At 46.4% G+C, this 22,717-nt stretch overlaps 1 protein-coding gene across 8 annotated transcripts in view; it reads left to right on the forward strand.

The window, feature by feature from the left end:
* fbrsl1 (fibrosin-like 1) overlaps positions 1-22,717 on the forward strand; it is a 251,886-nt gene that overhangs the window by 21,852 nt on the left and 207,317 nt on the right. The window contains exon 1 of one of the 8 annotated variants that reach the window (XM_062543061.1): positions 12,563-12,637. The exons of the other annotated variants lie outside the window; for them this stretch is intronic. Coding sequence (XP_062399045.1) covers positions 12,620-12,637 — 18 coding nt within the window. The 5' untranslated portion in view covers positions 12,563-12,619. Of the gene's footprint in view, positions 1-12,562; positions 12,638-22,717 lie in introns of those variants that run through there. 8 annotated transcript variants of the gene reach the window in all.

Here is a 22,717-nt window from a genome sequence, read left to right on the forward strand (position 1 = left end):
TCCATAGCTCTCTGGGCGGTAATACATTAAGTGCACATATTACCCACTTAGTCACGGGCTCTGCATCCACAAGATTGTGTTAACTGTCCGCTGATCAGATGCTTAATGGTCGTGATTACATTAGTGGACTCCTCGCATTCCTGACACACTCGTTCTCCTGTGACAGACAGAGGACGTAAGTGGGGTCGGGGCCTTTCCGCGAGAGGGCCGCGCTCCAGCTCGCCGACCCCGAGCGCTCCCCGGCGCAGGTTGGCAGCGGGGAGAGAGAGCGAGAGCGAGCACCCGCCGGCGGAGGGCCTCCTCGGTTAATTGCTTTCGCCGAAAAAACCCCGCTTACGTTGTGCGCGGCACACAGCTGCAACGCTAAGTGCCAGGAAATTGAATGATTATTTTTTGCCGGTGTGGAGTTACAGCGCTATGTGTGTGTGTGTGTGTGTGTGTGTTGCGCTGCGCTGTGCTGTGAGGGCGGCTTGCGTCTCGTGGCGTGTATTGACAGCGAGCTTGACAGTGACGCCCGTCTTAATTAACATTCACGCCCTGAGTGAAAAAAAAACGGTTAACACCGCATCCGCTCACGATGAAAACAGCCAGACATCTCGGTGTGTTTTTGCAGCAGTTCGCAGCGTCTGCCATATTCTCGCCCTTCCTCCCCGCGTTTGATGATACTGTAGTCATGACATAATCAGCCGGGCGCGGAGAGATTCAGCCCGCAAGGCGCGCGGAATAGATCCCGCCGAAGCGTGTAGGGAGGTGGATGCTAGCCGCTAGGCGCGGAGCGTTTTTTAGAGTTTTTCATCTCGAGTTGGGCTCACGGCGTGCGACTCTCTGGGCTATTTCTCGAGCTCTCCAGGTTTGCCGTTTGTCTGGTGAAGAGGGAGATTTGTGCGGCGCAGGCAGAGGGCACCTTGCGGGGGTAATGCTGTTTCTTTCCGCCTCCTCCAGATGGGCCCAGGTAATTCGAAAACGATTGAAATGGCTCGCAACATCCAGATGACCCGGGCCCTCTCCACCGCCTCGCCTTGTCTCGTCCATCCCTCTCTCTCTCTCTCTTTCTTTCTCTCTTTCTCTCTCTGTTTCTCTCCTTCTCTCTCTCTCTCTCTCTGCAATTCATCAGGCTGTGTCTCGGGGGAAGCGGCAGCAGTGTCCCTGGCATGTGGGCGGATGTCTTTATATTAAATTACTGTGCAGATCGCTTCCAGCAGTCCCTGTTTGTCCCCTCGGCCCACTCGCATGCGGGCTGCACTAGTGAAGATGCAGAGTAGATTAGTGTACCCCCCTTTTCCTAACATGCACACACACACGGGCAGGCACACACACACACACACACACACACACACACACACACACACGCATACATACACACTCACACACAGACATGCACACACATACACACACATTATACACACAAACACACACAGGCAGGCATACCCTCTCAACACGTTTACAGTGATTTGGTGATGATTGCGTTTTGAATGACTCTTCAAATTTCCGCACTTCGAATCCTTCAGTGTTTTCTCCCTTTTCTTTTCCCCCCCCAATCTCTCTCTCTCTCTCTCTCTCTCTTTTTTTGGTGACTGACTGACTGCTGAGTTTGTGGAATGCGATTTTAATGAAAGCAATAACTGCCTGGAGGTCGGCGAGCCGCACGGGGAGGGCACTTCATGCTCGGTGATTCCCTTAATCCTCCACCTGCTGATTTAGCCATTTTTTTCCCCCCAACCGAGCCAGTTCCCCCTTGAGGAGGATCTATAACGCAGTGGTAGCCCCTTGTCATTACCAGGGCAGCGGTTAACCAGAACATATCGCGTCGACTCGGCACTGGCCGCTGGTGTGTGTTTCGACCTGACGGAGGGGGATACCACGGGGGGGGCGAATTAACGGGCGCCCACAGAAAAGCGCTTTCTTATGCTGGGGGGGGGGGGGGAGTGTGTTCCAGTGGTGTTTGCATTAGCGCCCATTGTGAGGGTGAGCAGTGAGCCGGTGCCCGGATTGATCGTCAATTTATTTGTACCGCTTTGGTGCACTGTAGCGTTTTTCCCTGTGCGATTCCTCAAATAGGATTTGTTCTGAGTAATAACCAAAGGCCAATTCGCTCGTATACAGCAGCAGCAGCAGCAGCAGCAGCAGCAACAACAGCGGTCGCGCGCCGAACCACTTTTGTGGACTGTCTCGCCCCGGCTGTTAAGTAATAGGCTGTCTGCCGTTCCACTCCTTAAAAAGATAATAAAAACATCCCTTTACCCGGCGCAGCCCCCCATCCCCCGCCCCTCATCCGTCCGTCGAGAAGCCGAGCAGGGGGCATTGTGGGAAGGCTCCAACCGCACTTGGGCTCTAAGCACAGGTTGTCACACTCACTTTTCCTGGGGAGCGCCGAAAGAGAGGGCTCTGGCCTCCCTACCGTACAATTTCATGCAAATGCGTGAGTCTCTCTCTTTTTTTCCCCAGCGGAGGGGAGGGGAAAGAGAAGAGAAGAGGAGAAGAGGGGGTGTTGCAGGTAGGCCAGTCAGCCAGAGAGAGGGAGAGGGAGAGAAAGAGACTGGTCGGGAAATTGTCCTCTGCCTCGTTCAATTTGCGGGAACTCTGCAGCTCATTTGTGCCCTGTCAGGCCCAAGTGCGCGTTTCCTGTGGTTTGGTCGTGTTTACTCGACACAGGCACACCATCGCCACAGAGCTCCTCTCCACAGGCGCCCTTTGTCATTTACACATATTTGTCTGGGGATTCAATTGAGGAGCTCTGAGATCACACTGGTTCTTCTCCGCAATTATTTTCACATAAGTCTCTTTATTGTGATCTTTAACATTTAAAGTGCAATAAAAGTCTTTTCAGAAAGAGTCTATGTGTAAACTTCTTGGAATGGGCCAATATCTCTTTAATGTGTTGTGTTGGTGGAAAAAAAACTCCCTGTTAATGTGCTTCTTTGAACTGTTTATGGCCTCATGAATGTACACAAGCCTGTCATTAGATATGTCTCACTTTCCTTAAGAGAGGGAGTGAAAGGCTTTATATAGCCACCCAAGTGCACTGGATAGGGACTCTTTTCCTCTGCTGGAGAAACGAACAGCCTTTTGAAAACACCAACACAGAAGGCCAATGTAGTCCCATCTGACGTTATTGATGTCTAATCATGTTGTACAGCTTGTAGCATTTCTCAGGTAAATTCATTAGATCATGGCGCTTTTCAGCGCTGGGAGTAGGGCATCACTTTTTGGCTCTTAGTGAAGAGAGAGAGCGAGCGAGGAGAGAGAGAGAGAAAGAGAGTGGGGGAGGAGGTGGAGGAGGAGAGAGTTTTATCTGGCAGACTGGAGGATCAGCCCTCCTATCTTACATCTGCTGTTATCTCAAACAGCCCGTAATAAAAGAACAGAATCTAATTGTCCCTCACTGATGTGTCCCAGTGAAAGGAGGAGAGGAAGCAGCCAGATTGCTATCTGTTTAAGCTTCAAGACTGACAAAAAAAGCACACACACACACACACACATATGCACACACACAAAACCAGAAACTCTTCTCTTCTTCCTTCCTTCCCTCCCTCCCTCCCTCCCTCCGCGGTTGTGTCAGAAGGGAATCCGTTCTCACGGGAGTACGAGGGCTCACGCTGTTTGTCTCCGTTTGATATATTTTTCATTCCGTGAGCATTTGGGTTGCTCTTATTGATTTTTAATACAGCATATGTCGGGTAGAACCCCAGCTGGGACTCGGGGTGGTGGTGGTGGTGGCGGTGGAAGGCGACGACGATGGCATATCGAGCTGCTTTTTTTTTTTCTTTTTCTTTCTTTCTTTTTTTTATGGGAAGAGGGAAAAAAATTGACAAGTCTTTCATGAAGAGTGTGAAGTCATTTGTCTGTCTCATCAGTGGCCTTGTGTGGTTCCTCCGCTCCTCCCTCCGAGACAGCCACTCTAGCTCGGCTCCCCAGAGTCGGGAGTCTGATGGGTGGGAGAAGAGGGAGATAAAGTCCCATCAGACTGTAATGGAACACTGGCCCTTGGGCCGCGAGTATAGTAGTTATTGAGATCTTGTCCAGACACACACACACACACACACACAGACACACACACACACACACACACACACACACACACACACACACACACACACACACACACACACACTTTCCTAAAGGGAGTGCTGTGACTCTGAGATGACATGAGAGCAAAAGAGGTTCTTTGGAGTCTTTGGAGACCGAGGCAGTCGATGGACGTGGTCAGCGTCCGGTGCCTCGCACTGGGCCACTCTGGGTCACTCTGGGCCAGTCTGTCACTCAGACGGATGATGGCGCCTTTGACTCTCCGCAGCCTTCGAGCCCTGACGGGTCAGCTGGTGCCCAGACTGGACTTGATCAGAGGCACTGAGTGGCAGATTGAAGCGGCGTGGGATTAATTGGAGGGTCGGTAGGGGGGTGGGTGGGAAAGGGTGGGTGAGATGATGGAGGAGAAAAGGGCAGAAAGATAGAGAAAGGGAGGGAGGGAGAGAGAGAGAGAGAGAGAATGTCAAGGCACATCATGCTGGTTATTGAAAAATGCCTGTGATTTACTAGCTGCCAAGTGATTCATTTCAATGTGCCGCAAAAGCCATCTTTCTATTGAGATGAAAACATGCATGCATGTGGATGACACACCTGCTGAAGTGACATACCTTTCTCCTCCATTGCATTGGAATGCACTCTTTGGAGGCATGATTGCACATGAGACCAAGCGCTCACAAGCACATTCTCATAAATTGTCAATGCTGCTGCCTTTTCTTGACATGAATGTAACTAGTTTTTTATGTGGCGTTACAGTGCAGTTGTGCAGTTTGATGGATAGGCATACAAGATATATAATTGCCCAGTAGTGTCATGGAGAAGTGGTGCATTTCTGTAGTTTTGGTTTGTTCAACACCGTTCAGCGCTTGTGTCTCCACCTATTAGTTCAATAATCATGCCCTTCTGAAGTGGCTTCTGTTCCATCATTCATGCAATCCACTCACCCATTGTTTCTGCACACAGGCATCCACTTGAACTGATTGGGCCTCCACAGCTCCACTCTTAACAAAGGTGCAATCACAACTCCAGGGCAATCAGATCTGAACATCACCTAATCTGCGTTTCTAACTCTGCTGCATTGATGACTGTGAAATAACTTCCCCTAGTCTGTCCAAAAGGCACATACCTGATCAACAGGATAGCGTAGAAATGGGTCTGGAGGAACAACTTGTTTCTGTGCAGCGGCACGGCCCCTTCCTACTTCTCTGAGGCCGTCAGAGAGATGGATCCCCTTCGGGAAGTTCTCACTTCTTGAATTCCCGGCAGAGCCATCCTCTCTGAGAGCTTTTTTTCTCACAGCTATTCCTCCAAAGAATTATAAATAGTTGTTCAGTTGCAGTATCTGATAGATAACCCTGAATAGGTCCGCTAGAATGTTTGCACTCTGAAAAACTTAATTCAGGTCTGTTATTCAAGTGAGGTGCTACATATCTGGTTTGGTGCCACAGTCTCTCTGCCCTCAGTAGGTGTTGAGTACTTGTCCTTGAATCATGTTGAGTGTGCTTCAGTGTATTCTTTTGCTCAATCTGACATCACGGTCCAACAGCTTTTTCGTCAAAAAAACATTGACTAGCGCAGCCAAGCCAGTCTTTGCAACTTGTTAAACCTTGTCACCATCACCTCCATTTTTAGCAAAATCGCTTAACTTTACCAGAGTAATTACTGTAGCTGTCCAGGTAGGTGATACACCAAAGGGTTATATCCAGGCTTCAGCAAAAATGGGATTTTATAAGGTTGAGGCAACAAGTGAGTAGGCCTAGTAGGATGACATTTTCCTTAATTGTTTATTTTACTGTCTCTGTAGAAAAAGCTGCTCTGAAAGACGTTGGACTCCGAAGGAGATTTATTATCATTATAAGCCAGCGTGATATTGTGGTAATTGTAAGGTATGACGGATTTCCATCAGCTCTCACATCCTTAAAAAGAAAATATCAATGATTTACTGTACGTAAGTGAGGTGTTGATGTGTCATAGTCATACTTCTGTGGTGTATATAGGTGACCTTTCTATGCTAACCTACTGTATGTTTCTTTTTTCCTATCTGTAGCATAGCATCTCTGACTCAGTGCAGGGTTTTCCAGTGTTTGGTATTTCAAGATTTTCTTTCCTGCAATACATCAAAATAGCTGATACGTCATTGTTGTAGCTTCACCTGACCGCCGAAACATGAAAAAGGACTGCGCGTGGTTCCTCTGTCGCAAGACCTACAGAATCTCTGTAACTTGCGTATAATGTACACAACTGGCTTGAAGCGCATGGGTGGCGTGGAAGTATGCAGTGCCTGTGGAGCAGAGCTCTGTGGTGGAGGCCTGCTTTTGTGCTGTCGTGTGCATGTTTGCGGGTTCCTGCTGCAGCCCAGATCGCAGACAGCGAGGCGGGTCTGAGGCGCGTGTGGTTTTCCGTGCGCCTCTCAGCTTCTCAACCCTCGCTGGGTGTGAAGGGGCGTCGTCACACTTCCTCGTGTGCTGCTATCGCTGTGCGTTATCATCACCATCGACAGTGTGGTGTATTGCAGCTACATTAAGTTGCGAATGTGTTCCGATGAAACATGTATGAAATGCATGGGAAATGCTGCTTTGGTAATGACTTGTGAGGTGTGTGTGTGTAATGTGAGGGGTTGATGACACGTATAGGCTGTAAAAGGAATTAGAGCCGGAGTGAACTTGGCGCCCTACATTATTTTTTAATATTATGTATTTTGTCGCTGAAGCAATGGCTCGTTTTTATAGAATAGCATACTGTATGTGTCACATTAAGTCCTTTAATCCCCAGAGAATGATAATGAGTTCATTAAAAGTCCTTAAACAGACAAAGAAAGATTGCAGTTTAAGTTAATTGTCTGAGAGCTTTTGTGATTTTATTTGTGAAAAGTTTAGGCGAAAATCCAATTGAAAATTGAAATGGGAAAACCATGACTTTTCGAAGTTCATAAAACAAAACAAACAAAAAAAAGCCCAATAGGACCAAACAGTATTTTCAGTGCGTTTCTAGTAAACCCTCCTGTGTCTGAATTCTTAGCAAGTTGGGCGGCAGAGATCCCGAAAGGCGTCGTCGCTGCTATTTTTTTGCAGAAGTCATTTCCATACGAGCCATTTATCTGCGCCTCAATCAGCTGATAAGAGTCGGCGTCGCTGCCAGGAACATGATCGCCACCCGTACGCAGCCACGCACGGGAACAAAAGAGCATTCTCCTCAGCAGAGCAGTCGCTCGTGTACACACACACGTGTGTGTCTGTGTGTGCCATTACATTATCGCTGACTCTGACATCCCAAAAGCACGTCGCTCAAGAGCGCCGCTGTCATTAGACATGACTCGTCGACCTCGACATCTTGATTAGGGAAAACCGCTCGTGTCATGCGTCTGTTGACGAGACACTGCTGCTTCTCGTCTTCTCTGGCTGAAGGCAACAAGCCCGCAGAATTAAAAAAAAAAAAAAAGAAAAAAGCCCACAGGGCTCGGCGTGGAGCAGTAATCAGCGAGGAGGGCTTTTGCAGCGCTCCGCCAACATGGAGCCTCTTTTCTCATCTGGCTCGTTGGAGAGGCTCCGCTCTCCGGCTTAATTATCCTCCTATCTCTGTCAGCTGGAATCTTGGAAGAGGGAGGAGAAGAAAAGGCGTGGGGACTGAGGCATGCTGAGTTGGCTCTTTCCAGTCTCCCTCTTTCTCCCTCCCTTCTTTTCTCTCTCTCCTTCCCTCCCTCTCTCTGTCTCTCTCTCTCTGTCTCTCTCTCTCTCTCTCTCTCTCTCTCTCTCTCTCTCTCTCTGTGTCTCTCTCTACACCCCTCGGCTTCCACTCCCTATACTTAACGCTGTCGCATAAATATTTAACCGTGTGCTTCATTGCTTAGATTGCGAGTGGCATTTCATCTCACTCGCTGGGTCCGCGAGGTGCATCAGCTAACAGGGGATTGTGTCACGTCGCCCGGGCTGAGTTGGGCTGGGCACGGCTCCACGCCGACGGGCTAGTTGGCATTGTCAGCCGAGGCCCAAATAAAGCATCACCTTGAATTAACGCAACGCTCATACAAAAACAATAGACAGGGCAGGAGGTAATTAATTCAATCAGGTAAGATATCTGTTTTCTAGTGCGGGGGAGAGAAGCAGGTGCTGTATTGATCTGGGCAAGCTTATCACGGCACCTCGCGTTTGATTTTTTTTACCTCGCCAAAATTTGTCTCGCAGTCAGTGCCTCCGGTCTTGGGAAACACAAGCGCACTCAAAGATGTGCATTTGAAGCGCTCTGTCTACCGTGTCGGTGATCTGCCTGATGGTATAAGGTTGATGGCAGTGGCAGCCCGTTGATCGTACGCCTCCGTCCTGAGAACAAGCGAGATGCACTTCTCCCAGCATCAGCCGGTGTTGTGTTATTCACCACCAGGCCGGTGGATATATATCGATTTCCACCGACGTCCACCCTCCTCCCCATCTCATCCAGCTACCCCACTCCCCCCCCTCCCCAACCTCCCCCATCTTATTTTAGAGACCCACTCAGTCTGTAGTAATAGAGTCCACAGGAAGCTCCTGCCAGCCCCCCCTTCCTTCCGCCTGGCGTGCGCAGGCAGGAAGCACACTCTGTGCAAAGTGACGGCGGCCATAAATCCTCCTTCATTTCCTCCTGCTGCTGCTCCCACCGCTGCCGTGGCGCTCCTGCTAGTCAAGCAGCAAAAGCCATCAATCCGGCGCGGTCTAATGATAGGAATTAGTCCTGAGCCAACAGGCACTAATGTTAAACAGATCAGCGAGATGTTGTTTTCTGTTTTTAAATGGTGTTTGGGAGAAAAGGCAGCGCAGGGAGCAGCCGTATGCTGGGTAATGCTAAGGAGGCATTTAAAGGCTGCATTAAGAGGAGAGTAGCCCAGGCTAGCTTCCGCCATTCTGCAGCGCTAATGGTCATTGTCGTGATTTCAGGCTGTAGGTATTCATCAGATGTCACCAGGTTTTTTCACCAGGTGTGTGTGTGTGTGTGTGTGTGTGTGTGCCCCCCATACCCTGAGTAGTGCCTGAGGGGCCCATGTTAGAAATGAGTCAGTGTTTGTTCCTCTGTACTTGTCTCATGGTGGTAGCCCTGGTGGCTACGTGCTCGTGTTTGAGGAGCGCGCCGGTGCCCTCTCAGTGCTAACAAAAGCAGGATATGCTCCACTCAGCGTGTGGCCCATTTGCTTTGATGATTGTTTTGTTTGGGTCTATATCCTGCAACCACAGCTATTTGAACTACATGTGTCTGTCAGTTAACCTTGGACTCTTTAAAACAAAAAAAGAATAACGACAGTGTCCATATACGGGGCTTCCTCTGAGCTAATCAGCCTGAGGCATTTTGGGAAAAAAATAGCTGCCGTTTTTTACGGTGAAAAGGAGGCGAAGGCATTGTGAGCTAGCGAGCGAGTGAGCGAGCGTGTGGCTGAGAGAGGAGAGAGGCTGAAAGGGCCAGCGAGCTCCACACATCCTCTGCCAGCAGGCCCCGGCCGGGCCGGCCAAGCGAGCGCGTTCCTGTGATTGTGGGCCCGGGATCCCTCTTAACCTGCCACATGTGCCGAGGCCAGCAGGGCTTTTGTTGCTCGCGCTCCGAGAGGAGGCGGGGGAGTCAAGGGGCCTTGTTAACCAGATGGACACGATTTGACCGTGTGTGTGTGTGTGTGTGTGTGTGTGTGTGTGTGTGTGTGTGTGTGTGTGTGTGTGCGTGTGCGTGTGAGTGTGTGTGACTCCTCTGTTTCAAAATCTTTTCCTCAAACACATTGTCATTTACCCACCCCCTCCAATGTTATTGCCTCTTTGGCAGCACATAAGTCTCCCATGTCATAAATATTGCACGCTTTTTTTTTTTATTTCTGAAGGGAAGCAAAGGCCACACTGTATCAGGATATTGCTCTTCTTTTTTAGCACTGTACGGGCTGCCGATAGATCTGGCTTTAAGTAGTACTTCTGGAGACAAGAGACAAGGCTTTAATTACGCGGAGGGGAATGCACCAAGTGGCAATTAATGCTCGGCTCCCCCAAAGGAGAGGACTGCAGAGGCGGGGTATGAGCCTCTCACACTGCTGTTTAGGGCTGAGAGTGGGGTCGGGGGGTTGGGGGGGGGGTCAGGTTGGGAGAGTCACAGGCAGAGTGGGCCGCACACAGCCAGAGTGCGGTTTTGTCTGACTCACAGACAGACAGAGAAGTGTTGTCTGATTTCCGGGAGGGAACGCACGGACTGATGTGCTGCGATGCCCCGGCTTTTTCACAATGAGTCACTCTCGGCATCATCAAGAGGATGAGATTGTTTCAGTGGAAGGTCTTGATTGTTTGCTCCTCTGTTGAAAGGGTGACTAATTAGTTCAGTTGTTTGGCCCACAACAGTTTGTTTACTTTGTGGTGGGGGTAGACTAACAGAGAGAATATTGGCTTTCTCAGATGCACCCTGTATAATCTAGATCTTAAACCACAGTGTGACAGTGTTACTTTCCTCTTAACACCCACACATTTGTAACCGTTGCTGAACATGGTTAGTCATTTATGATGTTATTGTAAAGATAGGAAATTATGCTTGATGCACTGTTTTCTCAATAGCTCAATTTCTTTGCTTGTTATAACTAGCTAACTTGTCAAACTTTGCATGTCTTATTATTCTCTGAGATGCGTTTCTGGGAAGAACCGAGTCAGACATTTCTCCATTTCTAACAGAATAAAACGCAGAATAGGGTGGAATTTTAAGCACATGACCAGGAGAGACAAAGAGGAACTGGGAAAGGGCCTGCTCACTCCGAAAACAATACGTCTTCTCCCGTGGTTTGGGCCCTCTGTCTGTCTCACCAGTGCTCAGACATGACCAGCATTAGGCCGCCTGTTCTTTTCACTTTGACACACAACTTTCTGTTTAGTTTTTTGTATTGGTTCACACTGTTTTCTAGATGGCTTGTTGTGGATTTTGTGTGAAAAGACGATGTTGGCCAGTTGCAGCATTCAGAACACAAACACATGCTGTAAATATTTGCTTTGATTTGTTTGGTTAGTGAATTCCGGCGGATTTCTCCGCGTCTCTGGAGTTCCCATTCTTTGGTTGGCTGGAATGTATGAATGGGGTCAATAATAACAGGCCTTTGGTAGCCGGAGATCCTGTACCGTTTACAGCGTAGGAACATGTCTGTGGCTACTACAACTATGGCACTGCAGCTCAGTTACAGTTCTCATGGCCCAGTCAGCACATGTACCTGGTCAGTTCATCTCAGTTTCTTGTAACGGATTGCTTGCGAGCCAGACTAAACTGGTCAGTACTAAATTTGAAGTAATTTGTACTTCTGCGAAATAATCTCATAGTACGTTAATGTTTTTAAACACTTTGTTATATTGTGGTTGAGATATTGCCATTTTTTGCCTCCCATTTGAATCCGCTAGAGGGGAACCATGAAATGTGTCATGACTCAAGTTATTGGCGGAAAAATTGGCTTCCTTATTGCTGTCTGTCTAGGTCAGCTTCCTTAACACTGTGCGGTCTGTGGTTAATTTTGTATGCGAAGTTAATGAATTCATATCGGATGCACATTTTGGCTTTGAAGTACTCTACAAGGTCGCATCTTGATGTGTAAAACCATCGCTTAGGCAATTGTGGCTTAAGTGGGGAAGGATTATGATAGTAAAAATGATCTGTTCTGAGGTCAGTATACTGTATATAGCGCGTGACTAATGACTTTGTTGCTTTTTGAATTGCAACATTTGGCTTCAGTTCTGTGCATTACTATCAGACTATCAGGGTATATCTACCATACAATGCACAGAGGATGGCTCAGTTCTGGTTTCTGCATATCATGTCTGATAAACAGCCCACACCCTTGCTCAGCCCACTGTAAAAAAAAAACGAGATTTGCTGAGAGACTCATCTGCTTCAGTTCCAGATGTGTGCTTCCAAACCTATCACTGGTAACACATGATATCCATATAAGGTTGGATTTATGCTCAAAGGTTTCTGTCTTTGTGTTTGTGTGTGTGTGTGTGTGTGTGTGTATGCCTGCGGCTCTCTCGGTTGGTGTGTGTGTGTGTGTGTGTGTGTGTGTGTGTGTGTGTGTGTGTGTGTGTGAAAGAGGTCGGAGGAAATGGAATGTGTGAGGCACGGCCGAGGGCACCCTTGTGCACTTGTTCATTAGTCAGCTCGAGAGGAGGGGAAGCGAGAGCCGCTTTCAGGAAGCGTGAGTGAAGCCGCATATCCCCATATGAAAACCACCCGTGAGTGCAAGACACTGGGGCTGACTGTCTTAACTCCCCCCCCACTGGCCAGCTCCTCTTGACCTCAAAAGGCCTATCTGATAAAAGCGGTCATCTCGTCCCCCGTCCGTGTGTTTGATCTATACTAGAGACACGCAAAGTGTGAAGATAATACTCGGAAAAGGTGATATGAATTCAATTTCAGAAGAAATGAAAAGCCAGCCTCTTTTGGTTCTTGGGTCTCTCAAATGAGTACTTTTGGAGTATGCGTTTCCCCTTTCTTGAAAAGGTCTCGCTTCCTCCTGTTGTGTATTTTGAGAAAGCAGATTGGATCTCTATATCTCTCGCCTCTATCTGGGGCAGTTGCGATGAGCTGGCCGTGTTAGTGCTGAGGGACTGCGAGGCGTTACACGGCAGCGTAAATGCCAGCGGGGAATCAGGTGAGGATACGGGCCAGGAAATTGAGGTTAATCATTCTGTCATCCCTTTGAGGATGTGTTTGTGGGTATCTGCCCAGACCCAAATGTGTCTGCGTATTCTGTGGAATAGCACATGTCCGCGGATCTGATGTAACTGAGATGAATTGATTGTGCTGTTGCAGTTATGTTGATTGACACCATGCAATGATGCTTGCGAAAAATGTGTGTGAATGTTTTACAGTATGGAAGATTGAGCTATGCACATTCGCTGTGCTTTTCTGGATGCAAAAACCTCGCTCTGCTTATCCAGTCCAGATGTGAATTCCATTGATTTTTTTGGAAATCAAAATGTTCAAGTATGCATTCCTCTCAGCATTTCAGGAATATATTTGTCATATTTTGTTGACATCCATTTTGTGTGAAACATCTGGATGCTCTTAGAAGACTCGATGTAAGAATGAAAATCTCTCTTTGCTGGCTTGCAGATGAGCGTTATATTGATTTGCATTATAGTTTAAGTCCGTGCATCTGGTGTTTTATAGCAGTCCATCAGATGAAGTGCAGGGAAGCTTCACTGTAATTCAGCAGGTTATTCAGACCAATTGAAAATTACTCGAAAGTGCTTGTGGCTGCATGTTTTCAAATGTGTGCCCTTAATCCTCCTGAGCTGCTGTTCACAATTCTATGCCTCATCTTTTAATAACAACGTTCTGACGCTAGACTGTACACCAATGCCTGAATGAATTGATTGAATAAAAGCACTAACTGTGTGTTCACACCGCGGGCGACTTGAGCTTCCAAAGATTCCGGAAGTCATTCATTTTCAATGAAAGCCGGCTTCTCTCAGCTGCCAGCAGCGACCAATCTGTCGGCGTCGCGTTTTGGGCGTCTTGAGCGACTAGAGAAAGTTGAAAGTGGTTTAACTTTATGGTAATGAGCTATGACGCGGTTCAGCGACCAAACGACTTTCAACGAACATAGAATGCTACTACGTCAGAGCGGCCAGGAGCGGCCAAAGCTTCCCAGCTTCCCACGGCGTCCTTTATAGGGCGTCCTGGGCGATTTTGGAAGCTCAAGTCGCTCTTGGTCTGAACACACAGTAATTCCGCATCAGAATATACTAATATATGCCCTTGAACTGAAAAATGTAAGCATTATGAATTATAATTTAATGGCTATGTCATATGCCTTAGGTAATATTTCTTTGAAACAAGGTGCGACAGAAAAAACTCTGTTTCTGCTGGTACAGAGGCACTCTTCCCAGGATGTCGATTAGCGAAAGAGTGGAATGAGCTGCCATAGCCTGTTATTCAATCTTGCCACATGACTGCTGGTTGACAGGCAGAGTTCCTGTCTGGAAACTGGAAGCGAAGTCGCCCAATTAATCACATTAAGCTACTGTCTGATTTGCCAAGATGAGACGATCTTATGCCAGTTCCATTTGGCAGCACTGTAATTATGTTTTATTAGCTCAAATATGGCACTTTCTGACTTTAAAGACCAAGCTGCTGGCTGTACCAGAGTGATATAAAGGTTAATAATGTTGAATTCTTTGAGAGAAATAACATTGACCAATTTAACACCCGGAATTGTCTGTGCTGATTAAAGCTGACTGTTGTTCAAAAGGTGGCTGCATTTTCAGCTGTGATCAATTCGTTCTGAGAATGAGGCTGTATTTATCTAAAGATATTATGTTAGCTAGATGTGCTTTATTGTTGTCTAGCAAAAGTTTACTACAGTCTGTGTGGTTAGACACGCGATGATTCACTGAATTGCATTGAAGTAAATTAGAAAACTTGAGCAAGCTTTGTTACCAGCTTTCTCTCTCTCTCTCTCTCTCTCTCTCTCTCTCTCTCTCTTCTGGGGTGTTTCAGTATTACCACTGTGCCTTTGATTGTGTTCCCAGTGTCTGTGTAGTTCCTTGTTGAAACATGCGAACGCTGTTGTTGATAGATAACATCAGCCTTGTAAGCAGATTTGGTTGAGCGTTTCCACCGCTGAGAGGCTTCAACTTCTGCTTTTTGTGGAGTGGCTTTTAATCACAAGAATAACTTCAGAATGGGTGTGCCAGCTGGAATGAGTCAGTGTGGTAATCAGAGAGGAAAAACAACGGCTGAATCTCCATCGCCATGCCACTATTTCACACATACGTGAAGTCATTAGCGCCAGAAATTGCTATCGACGTTTTCCCTCTCAACCATCAAGATATTTGTTTATGCTGCATCTGCTCTCTGCGCTGGTGGTCCTTGCTTGTTATTGATGGCTCTTCACAGTGTGTGTACATACACTCCTCTTCTATCCCCTCTAATGGTAATCCATGTGCTCTTGAGTGTCTTAGAGTGTGTGTTTTGAGTAGAGCACCAGTTTTGAGGAAGTCCGGGGTACTGTACCTCTTAGGGAAGATGTAGACTAAACCATGCCCTTGACATTATCCAGGGTTCAAATTAAGATGCAAAACAATGTGGTCTCTTATCAAGCCTCATGGTTTAGGTGCTGGCTTGTGTCCTTCTGTGTACAGTAAGATCATTCATTCTGTATATCTGTACACAGTGTTGATCTGTTCAGGCTGTGGCGATAGATAGTTGATCAAAAGTTGTTGCGTTTGCTTTGCAAAATTTCAGAGATTTCAGATGAAGCCAAGATCGTTTGTGCTCATTTTCAGCGCTATTTATCAATGTTGTCAATGCACATTTTATGTGTGTGCCAGACCTGTAAGTGAGCAGCCAGCAAAACCACTCCGTTTCCTCAGCTGAAAACTCAACACGGCCCTCTCCAGAGATACTGGACACATATTTCTCATTTCGACAGCGTGATTTTCCCTGGTGTCTTCATTTCACTCCCATGACATACTGTACAGTTACATAAAATAAGCTATTAGTACAGTTAAACGTTTCATTCTTCATATATCCAATGTTATTTGAATTTATTTTGGTTCCCCGACAGTATTTCTGTCGCTGAGCTTCTATGGCGTAATGATTTCTACAAAGGAGCTATAGTTCCCCGCACAAGCAACACATTCATGGGAAGTGACATCTGCAGCCCCAGATTGGGCTTGCAGTCAGAAGGCTTTACACGCAGGGCCAAATCTCGCTGCTGTTGTTTCTGTGGTTTCAGTTGAGACTGGCTGGCTACAAGACAACCAGAAGTATGTCAAATAACACAATCACGGCTTCCAAATGAAATATAGCGTCCCTAGTCACCTTTACCTCTGTTAATAGCCTGTTCATCCACCCACTAACTAACAGCGTATTTCGAATGGATGTGTCTATATAGGTCAGGGGTGTCAAACTCATTTTCACCGAGGGCCACATCAGCCCAATGGTTGCCCTCAAAGGGCCAGATGTAACTTCTAAGATTTGTAGCACCAGCCACAAAATCTTTAGCATCGGTAAAACTTCTAAAATCGAGAAGAGCAAAAGGTATCAGCATGACATGTTCTTTTTTATTATTGTTATGTTTTGTAAAAACAAAACACCACTGTCAGTTCCATACAGTTTGACTTTTCAATGAGGGTCACTGGTCAGTCAGGAAGAGATCATGCCATGGATGGAGTTTTTAGATTTGAGTATATTCAACTTTACTGTCATTGCACGAGTGAAATACCAGTAACGAAATGCAGTTTTACATCTAGCAATTGATGCAAACGAGTAGGCTAACTGTCATGTCAAAAAGTGCATCCATATGAAATGCGTCACTAGCCTACACCGTTCCATACACATACAGTAGAAGCGAACGGTCCCGGTGGACTTTTTCTTTGAAGTTTTAAAGTTGAAAGGTGTTGTGTGGATTCTATGTTGTTCGTTTTAAACTGAAATGAAAATGCAAAGCAACAGGGCGATTACAAACTTCTAGCATACCTCTGCTTGCCTGATATGAATGCACCTCTTCTCGGTCAGAATAGGCTTACTTTCGCTTTTGGCCAAACAATTACTTGCTCGATTAGCAAGGATTTGGAGCTGGATTTTTTGGATAATAGGACTACACACAATTATACATGCCTTTTAAACGTAGACGTAAACGTATCACGTAGTTTACAACTTACATCGATTCCCCTCTCAAAGAAGCACACGCACTTCAAACAATCATGCGTTTCACAAGGCTAAACCGAGCGCGTAATTTAGGCGCTCCGTTCGCTAAAATAGTTTAGAATACTGGTCTATTTTGTTTTCACACGTACACGTTGCTATCACATCTGATGTAGCCAGTTGCACTGATCATAGAGGAAGGTGTTTGATGTTGCCTCCCTGTCAGTCTCACATGCGTGCATTGTATTGCAGTGTATTGCCTATACGCAAAAACTGTATCGGACATTTTAAGCTCTCGCGGGCCACATACTGTATCAGACCCTTAAAGCTCTCGCGGGCCATATGAAATGACGTGGCGGGCCGCATCTGGCCCGCGGGCCTTGAGTTTGACACCTGTGATATAGGTTAATGACTTGGCAAACTGCACACAGCCATATTTTAAATTGCAGATAACCACAGTTTTATCCCTTTCACATTTAATTCCAGTTGTTGCGACTTGGGTTTTATATGGCTGATGGGAGCGCATTCGCAGTGCATAAACCATTGTGTTAGGAATGCGTTTCATCCTGCTGCCACGCCAGCCTTGGCTCAGCACCAAAGCATAACCACTTTTCTCTCAGTCCTTTCACTCTTGAAGAGTATGGATTTCCCAGTGAAATTCTGCCGTCTCATATCACCAGAGAAGAATAATGCGTCAGTCAGATAAAGCAGGGCCTACAAGTTCATCAGTGGTTTTACTGTGCCTGGTGATAGATGCACAGTAGGGGTATTTAAAGTATTTTAAGAGGGCTCTGGTATTATTGGGTATGATGAGTGTGTGACCCTTGTGGTCATGGCAATCTTCTAGTTGACCGGCAAAAGTGCATCTCTCGCCTCAGAATCAGTCTCGGTCAGGCTTTAAAGTTACAATTGGTAATGCTGAGGCTGGGGAGAGGAATTACTGTTCCTGTAAGTTATGGGCCTGTATGCTGAAGAGTGCACTGCTCTGCCTGGAAGCAATAATCACATTGCAAAGGCTTGAACACTTGAAATGGGATGTATAAATAGGTTTGTAAGAGACACTGCACATTCACATTGCACTTATAGTCTGGCTTGGAATAAAGGGATAGTAATATGTAGACCAGTATTTTTCGAGCTTAAATAATACTAATATTTCTGAAAATGTGATCCAGATTGTTTGAAGGGAAGTTCTGTCTTTATCAAAATCATTAGGTCTTGTAATCTTATTGTTTGTTTTATATAGTATGTATATATGTATGCAGTTATTGTCAAATATGCAAGAAGCCTCTCATTTTAGATTGAGCCTGTGCTACCATTGAACAGAGAGGTCTAAAAGCTGTCACCGGGCCCTTTTAAGCACTTGTTAAATAATTCCTGAGGGTGTATTCACAGCCTAGCCTTCAAACCAGATGACAGATGAGAACTGCTGCCTCCTCTCTGTCCCCGTACCTGGCGATGCTGTGAAGGTCAGAGGAGGAGTTGACCTCCCCTGGGGCCCGTCCATTAATCCCCCAAATGAGCGGGCGCTCTCGTGCCCTGAGCCACGGCGGAGCATCTGTGAATCATGCCCGTATCATGTCTCCCTTTCCCTCCCCGGGTGGCTCCTCTCAGGGCTGCGAATAGCGTCGTTGTATTGGGTGCGTCTTCCATGAATTTCCCTCCTGAACGTCAGTGGGTGCTGTGCACGCGCAAGAGATGCGTTAGCATGTGGGCTGCTAGCCTAGCGCGGGCCTTCTCATAGGTGGGTGTGGGTGTGGGTGTGGGTGTGGGAGGCACCTCGAGGGGGGAGTGGAAGGGGGGAGCTGGAGTTCATTGAGAGGGCAGCCGGAGGGCCTGTTTTGATTCGGTAAATGTCATTGTGATGTCAGGCGTTTGGAGCTAAGCGGAGCCTCAGAGGGCGAGCACCACCACCACCACCACCACGCCGGGGTCTGTTGCTAAGGCAGGCACACCAGGGGGAAACAGACCGGCGGTGGAATTTGTGCATTCTGCCCTCTCCATCCATGCATCATCACCAGGTATGCTCTTTTTGTTTGGGCTCCTCCGGCATAACGACGAGTCCGTTGAGCGGCCCTGCTGATTGCTCGGGGTCAGCGGACGTGGTGGTGATGGCATACAAATCTGAATGACTCACCGTTTTACTACGTTAGCTGAAGTAGTGACTCGGCGCCAAGGGATGATGCGCGTCCAGAGAACCGTTTATTGTGTCGTGTAATTGTACGCCTGTTTTTCCCCAAAGCCTCCGTTTTTCACAATCGACGAGGCCCTAGTCGGCAAGATTTCACAGCGAGATATTTGACACATATCAGCTTTGAGCGATGATGCAACGTCAGAAAGATACACACAATGGGAAGGTCAGGGTGTTTTCCTGTGAATAGATGAAAGCTGTGCAGAAGTGCGTGCTTGTCTGTCCTCCCACTGAGGTTGACCTCTGCTGCGGGGAAGAGTCATCATAAGCAGAAGCACAAGGGCGTCTTTGAATGGCAGGTCAACGGTAGGTCAATGACAGGTGTTGTGTTGAGTATTCTCACGGATTGTGATCGTTATTACAGGCTTTCTAGATGAATAATGTTCCTCTTATGACTGGCAGATTTTGCAGATGTACCACATGGGTGTTATGAAGAGTCTTCCTCTTACTGTATATGGGATGTGAAAAGATGATACAGTGGGTATAGTAAGTATTCACACCCATGCTAAAGTTGACTAAAAAGAGGAATATAAAATAATCTTTTGAGAATTGATTGTAATGCCTTAATTCAAAAAATGAGTAAAAATAAAACCGCTAAGGACACTAATTTTCTTTGTGATTGAAGAATGTATCGTAAATAGATAAATGTTCTTCCTTAAATACAGGTTGCATAAGTAATTGGACCCTATGTTAAATTCCCATAGGAGCAGGAGGATTTGTTATATGTTTTTATTTTTAAAGGCCAGCTATTTCATGGATCCAGGATATTATGCATCTTGATAAAGTTCCCTTGGCCTTTGAAATTAAAATAGCCCCACATCATCACATACCCTTCACCATAGCTAGAGATTGGCATGGTGCTTTTTCCAGTTAGCCTATTAGCCTGTTTGATGCTCATTGAGCTCAATGCAAATCAAACAGGCTAATAGGCTAACTGGAAAAAGCACCATGCCAATCTCTAGCTATGGTGAAGCGTATGTGATGATGTGGGGCTATTTTAATTTCAAAGGCCAAGGGAACTTTATCAGGATGCATAATATCCTGGATCCATGAAATAGCTGGCCTTTAAAAATAAAAACATATAAAAAATCCTCCTGGTCCTATGGGAATTTAACATAGGGGTCAATTACTTATGCAACCTGTATTTAAGGAAGAACATTTATCTATTTACGATACATTCTTCAATCACAAAGAAAATTAGTGTCCTTAGCAGTTTGATTTTTACTCATTTTTTGAATTAAGGCATTACAATCAATTCTCAAAAGATGATTTTATATTCCTCTTTTTAGTCAACTTTAGCATGGGTGTGAATACTTACTATACCCACTGTATGTGTATTGCAGTTGTCCCCTTTTATCTTGCAAATGCATCTCAATATCTCAAAATACAGTATATTAGTGACAGACATATTTCCTTTGTTGTTGTGATCTGACTTCCACATTTGTTTGACTTAAAAGTCCAGTGGGCTGTGTAGTATCAATAAATAAATTGCTGTTCAATGAAGTGGGCAAAGATTTTGAAACCGCAGGATTGGGAGAAAATGTTTACAACATGATAAAAATATTTTGCACATCTTTCACTTTCTATTTTACTTCCTATTAATTCGTTTTTATCTCGTAATAGCGAAAGTAGTCAGCGTTAGTTGTATTTGTTCATTTTGTACATTTTGCTGAGTTCATATTACAGACTCTCAGTAGACAAGCAGTGAGCCATTTTCTTGATCTTTTCATTTTTTTCCCCCTTAGAATTTGGGAGCCGCTATATAGGCTAGTGTTTTTCTAGTTTGCCAGCTTTCCACCCATCTGGATGACAGGGGTGCTTTAGCCTGTCTCTCTAATAAAGAGCTGGCTGCGGAGATGGCTCTGACAGAGCACTTGAGATTTTTCAGCTGGTGGGAAATCAGGCCTGAAACGCATGAGTTGTGGCAGAGGGTAGGACCTCTGCTCTGGGATACAAAAGGAACGAGTGTTTGTCTGTCAGTTTGACCACAGCGAGTGTCACAGCAGAACCACGGGGCTCGTACTGGTAACGGCAGTGGAGCAGACATAACAGATAATTAAGTCACCAGTGGAATACTTCTGAGGAGATTTCTGTTGACATGAATTGGAATTGACCCTGGGAGGAAGGAAAGAATGTGTACCGTGTGTGTGTGTGTGTGTGTGTGTGTGTGTGTGTGTGTGTGTGTGTGTGTGTGTGTGTGTGTGTGTGTGTGTGTGTGTGTGTGTGTGTGTGTGTGTGTGTGTGTGTGTGTGTGTGTGTGTGTGTGTGTGTGTGTGTGTGTGTGTGTGTGTGTGTGTGTGTGTGTGTGTGTGTGTGTGTGTGTGTGTGTGTGTGTGTGTGTGTGTGTGTGTGTGTGTGTGTGTAACATTAAAAGGGATGTATTATTACGTCCTGCAGATGAGGATATTCTCTTCATGGTTGTGGCCTGACCACTTGCATATTTAAGGCTGCTGTGTTGAACTGGAGCTCTTAAAAAGTAATATCCTGTCTACATTAACCTGGCTCCCGGATCACATCAGGAGCACATGATGGGGGTAGTTTGAAAGCACTTAACCCACTTTGTGCAGTGCTAAATGCAATATAGGGATGTGATTAATGTATTCACCATTTCCCCTGTCATTACTGTTCATTGCATGGTGTGGTTTGTGGGTACCACACACAAACACACACAGACAGACACACACACACACAGAGACACACACATACCGAGAGAGAGAGAGAGAGAGGAACACAAGCCAGTCAGAGAGTGTGGTTTGGTTTTCATGGTGCGTGTGTGTGTTTGCTCCATGCGCAGGCAATTTTGCTGGAAAACTTCATTCCGTTTAGACATCTGAGCGCAAATATTTGTCTGCTGAGTTTACAGTGTAATTTTGTTGTGTGAAACCCAGTGGTTGCCAGTCAGTTCTGTAGCGTTTTTCGGGCAGCCATAGTCTACGCTGGCACGGCGAGGGCTCATTTGGTGCCAGCCACCATGAAAACATTAAAAGGGACAGTGACGGAGTAACAGTTTGATGGATGTCTGTTTAATGCATGCATAATTGGCTGCCAACTGCAGAGCAGAACTGCTGGCAGCAGTTAGCAGTTGGAGTAGCCACCCTGCTCTGATTTGATTGTGAAATACAGTGTGTGTGTGTGTCTCTGTGTGTCTGTGTGTGTGTGTGTGTGTGTGTGTGTGTGTCTCTGTGTGTGTGTCTCTGTGTGTGTGTCTCTGTGTGTGTGTCTCTGTGTGTGTGTGTGTGTGTGTGTGTGTGTGTGTGTGTGTGTGTGTGTGTGTGTGTCTCTGTGTGTGTGTGTGTGTGTGTGTGTCTGTGTGTGTGTCTCTGTGTGTGTGTGTGTGTGTGTGTGTGTGTGTCTGTGTGTGTGGACGGCTTGTGCGTGGGAAATCATACCTCTGGCCGCCCATGTCGATTGAAAAAGACAGTGTGGCAGGAGGCCGGTACAGTATTGTGTTCGCTGGGCCTCTGCCATTTCATTTGGAGCATGCCGGCTCGGATGGCCTGGGGTTCGCTCCCTGTCTCCGGCTCTGGATGAGTTGGACTTGGATCAACTTGCTGGTCACTGACTCAAGTTGTTGCTTTTCTGGGCCCGTTTCAGACTTCTCTGTTTGTTCGGCAAACAGAAAATGTCTGTGAGCGTGCGTGTGTGTGTTTGTGTGTGTTTGTGTGTTTTGAATGTTTGCGTATGTGTACGTGTTTATGTTTGTGTTTAATGAACTCTACAAAATGCGCTCGGCACACGGCATTTACAGCTTTAACACCCTTAACACCTCGGTAGCAAACGCGCCGTGTTTGTGTTAACGGTACAATGGGCCTATTGACACGAACGCGTTGTGTTAGTGTAATCGCGCGCGTTTGTTTGTCGCTTTATCCCGAGTCGTGTGCGAGCAGA

The sequence above is a fragment of the Sardina pilchardus genome, chromosome 8 (genome assembly GCF_963854185.1).
Source record: "Sardina pilchardus chromosome 8, fSarPil1.1, whole genome shotgun sequence".
Classification (NCBI taxonomy): domain Eukaryota; kingdom Metazoa; phylum Chordata; class Actinopteri; order Clupeiformes; family Clupeidae; genus Sardina; species Sardina pilchardus.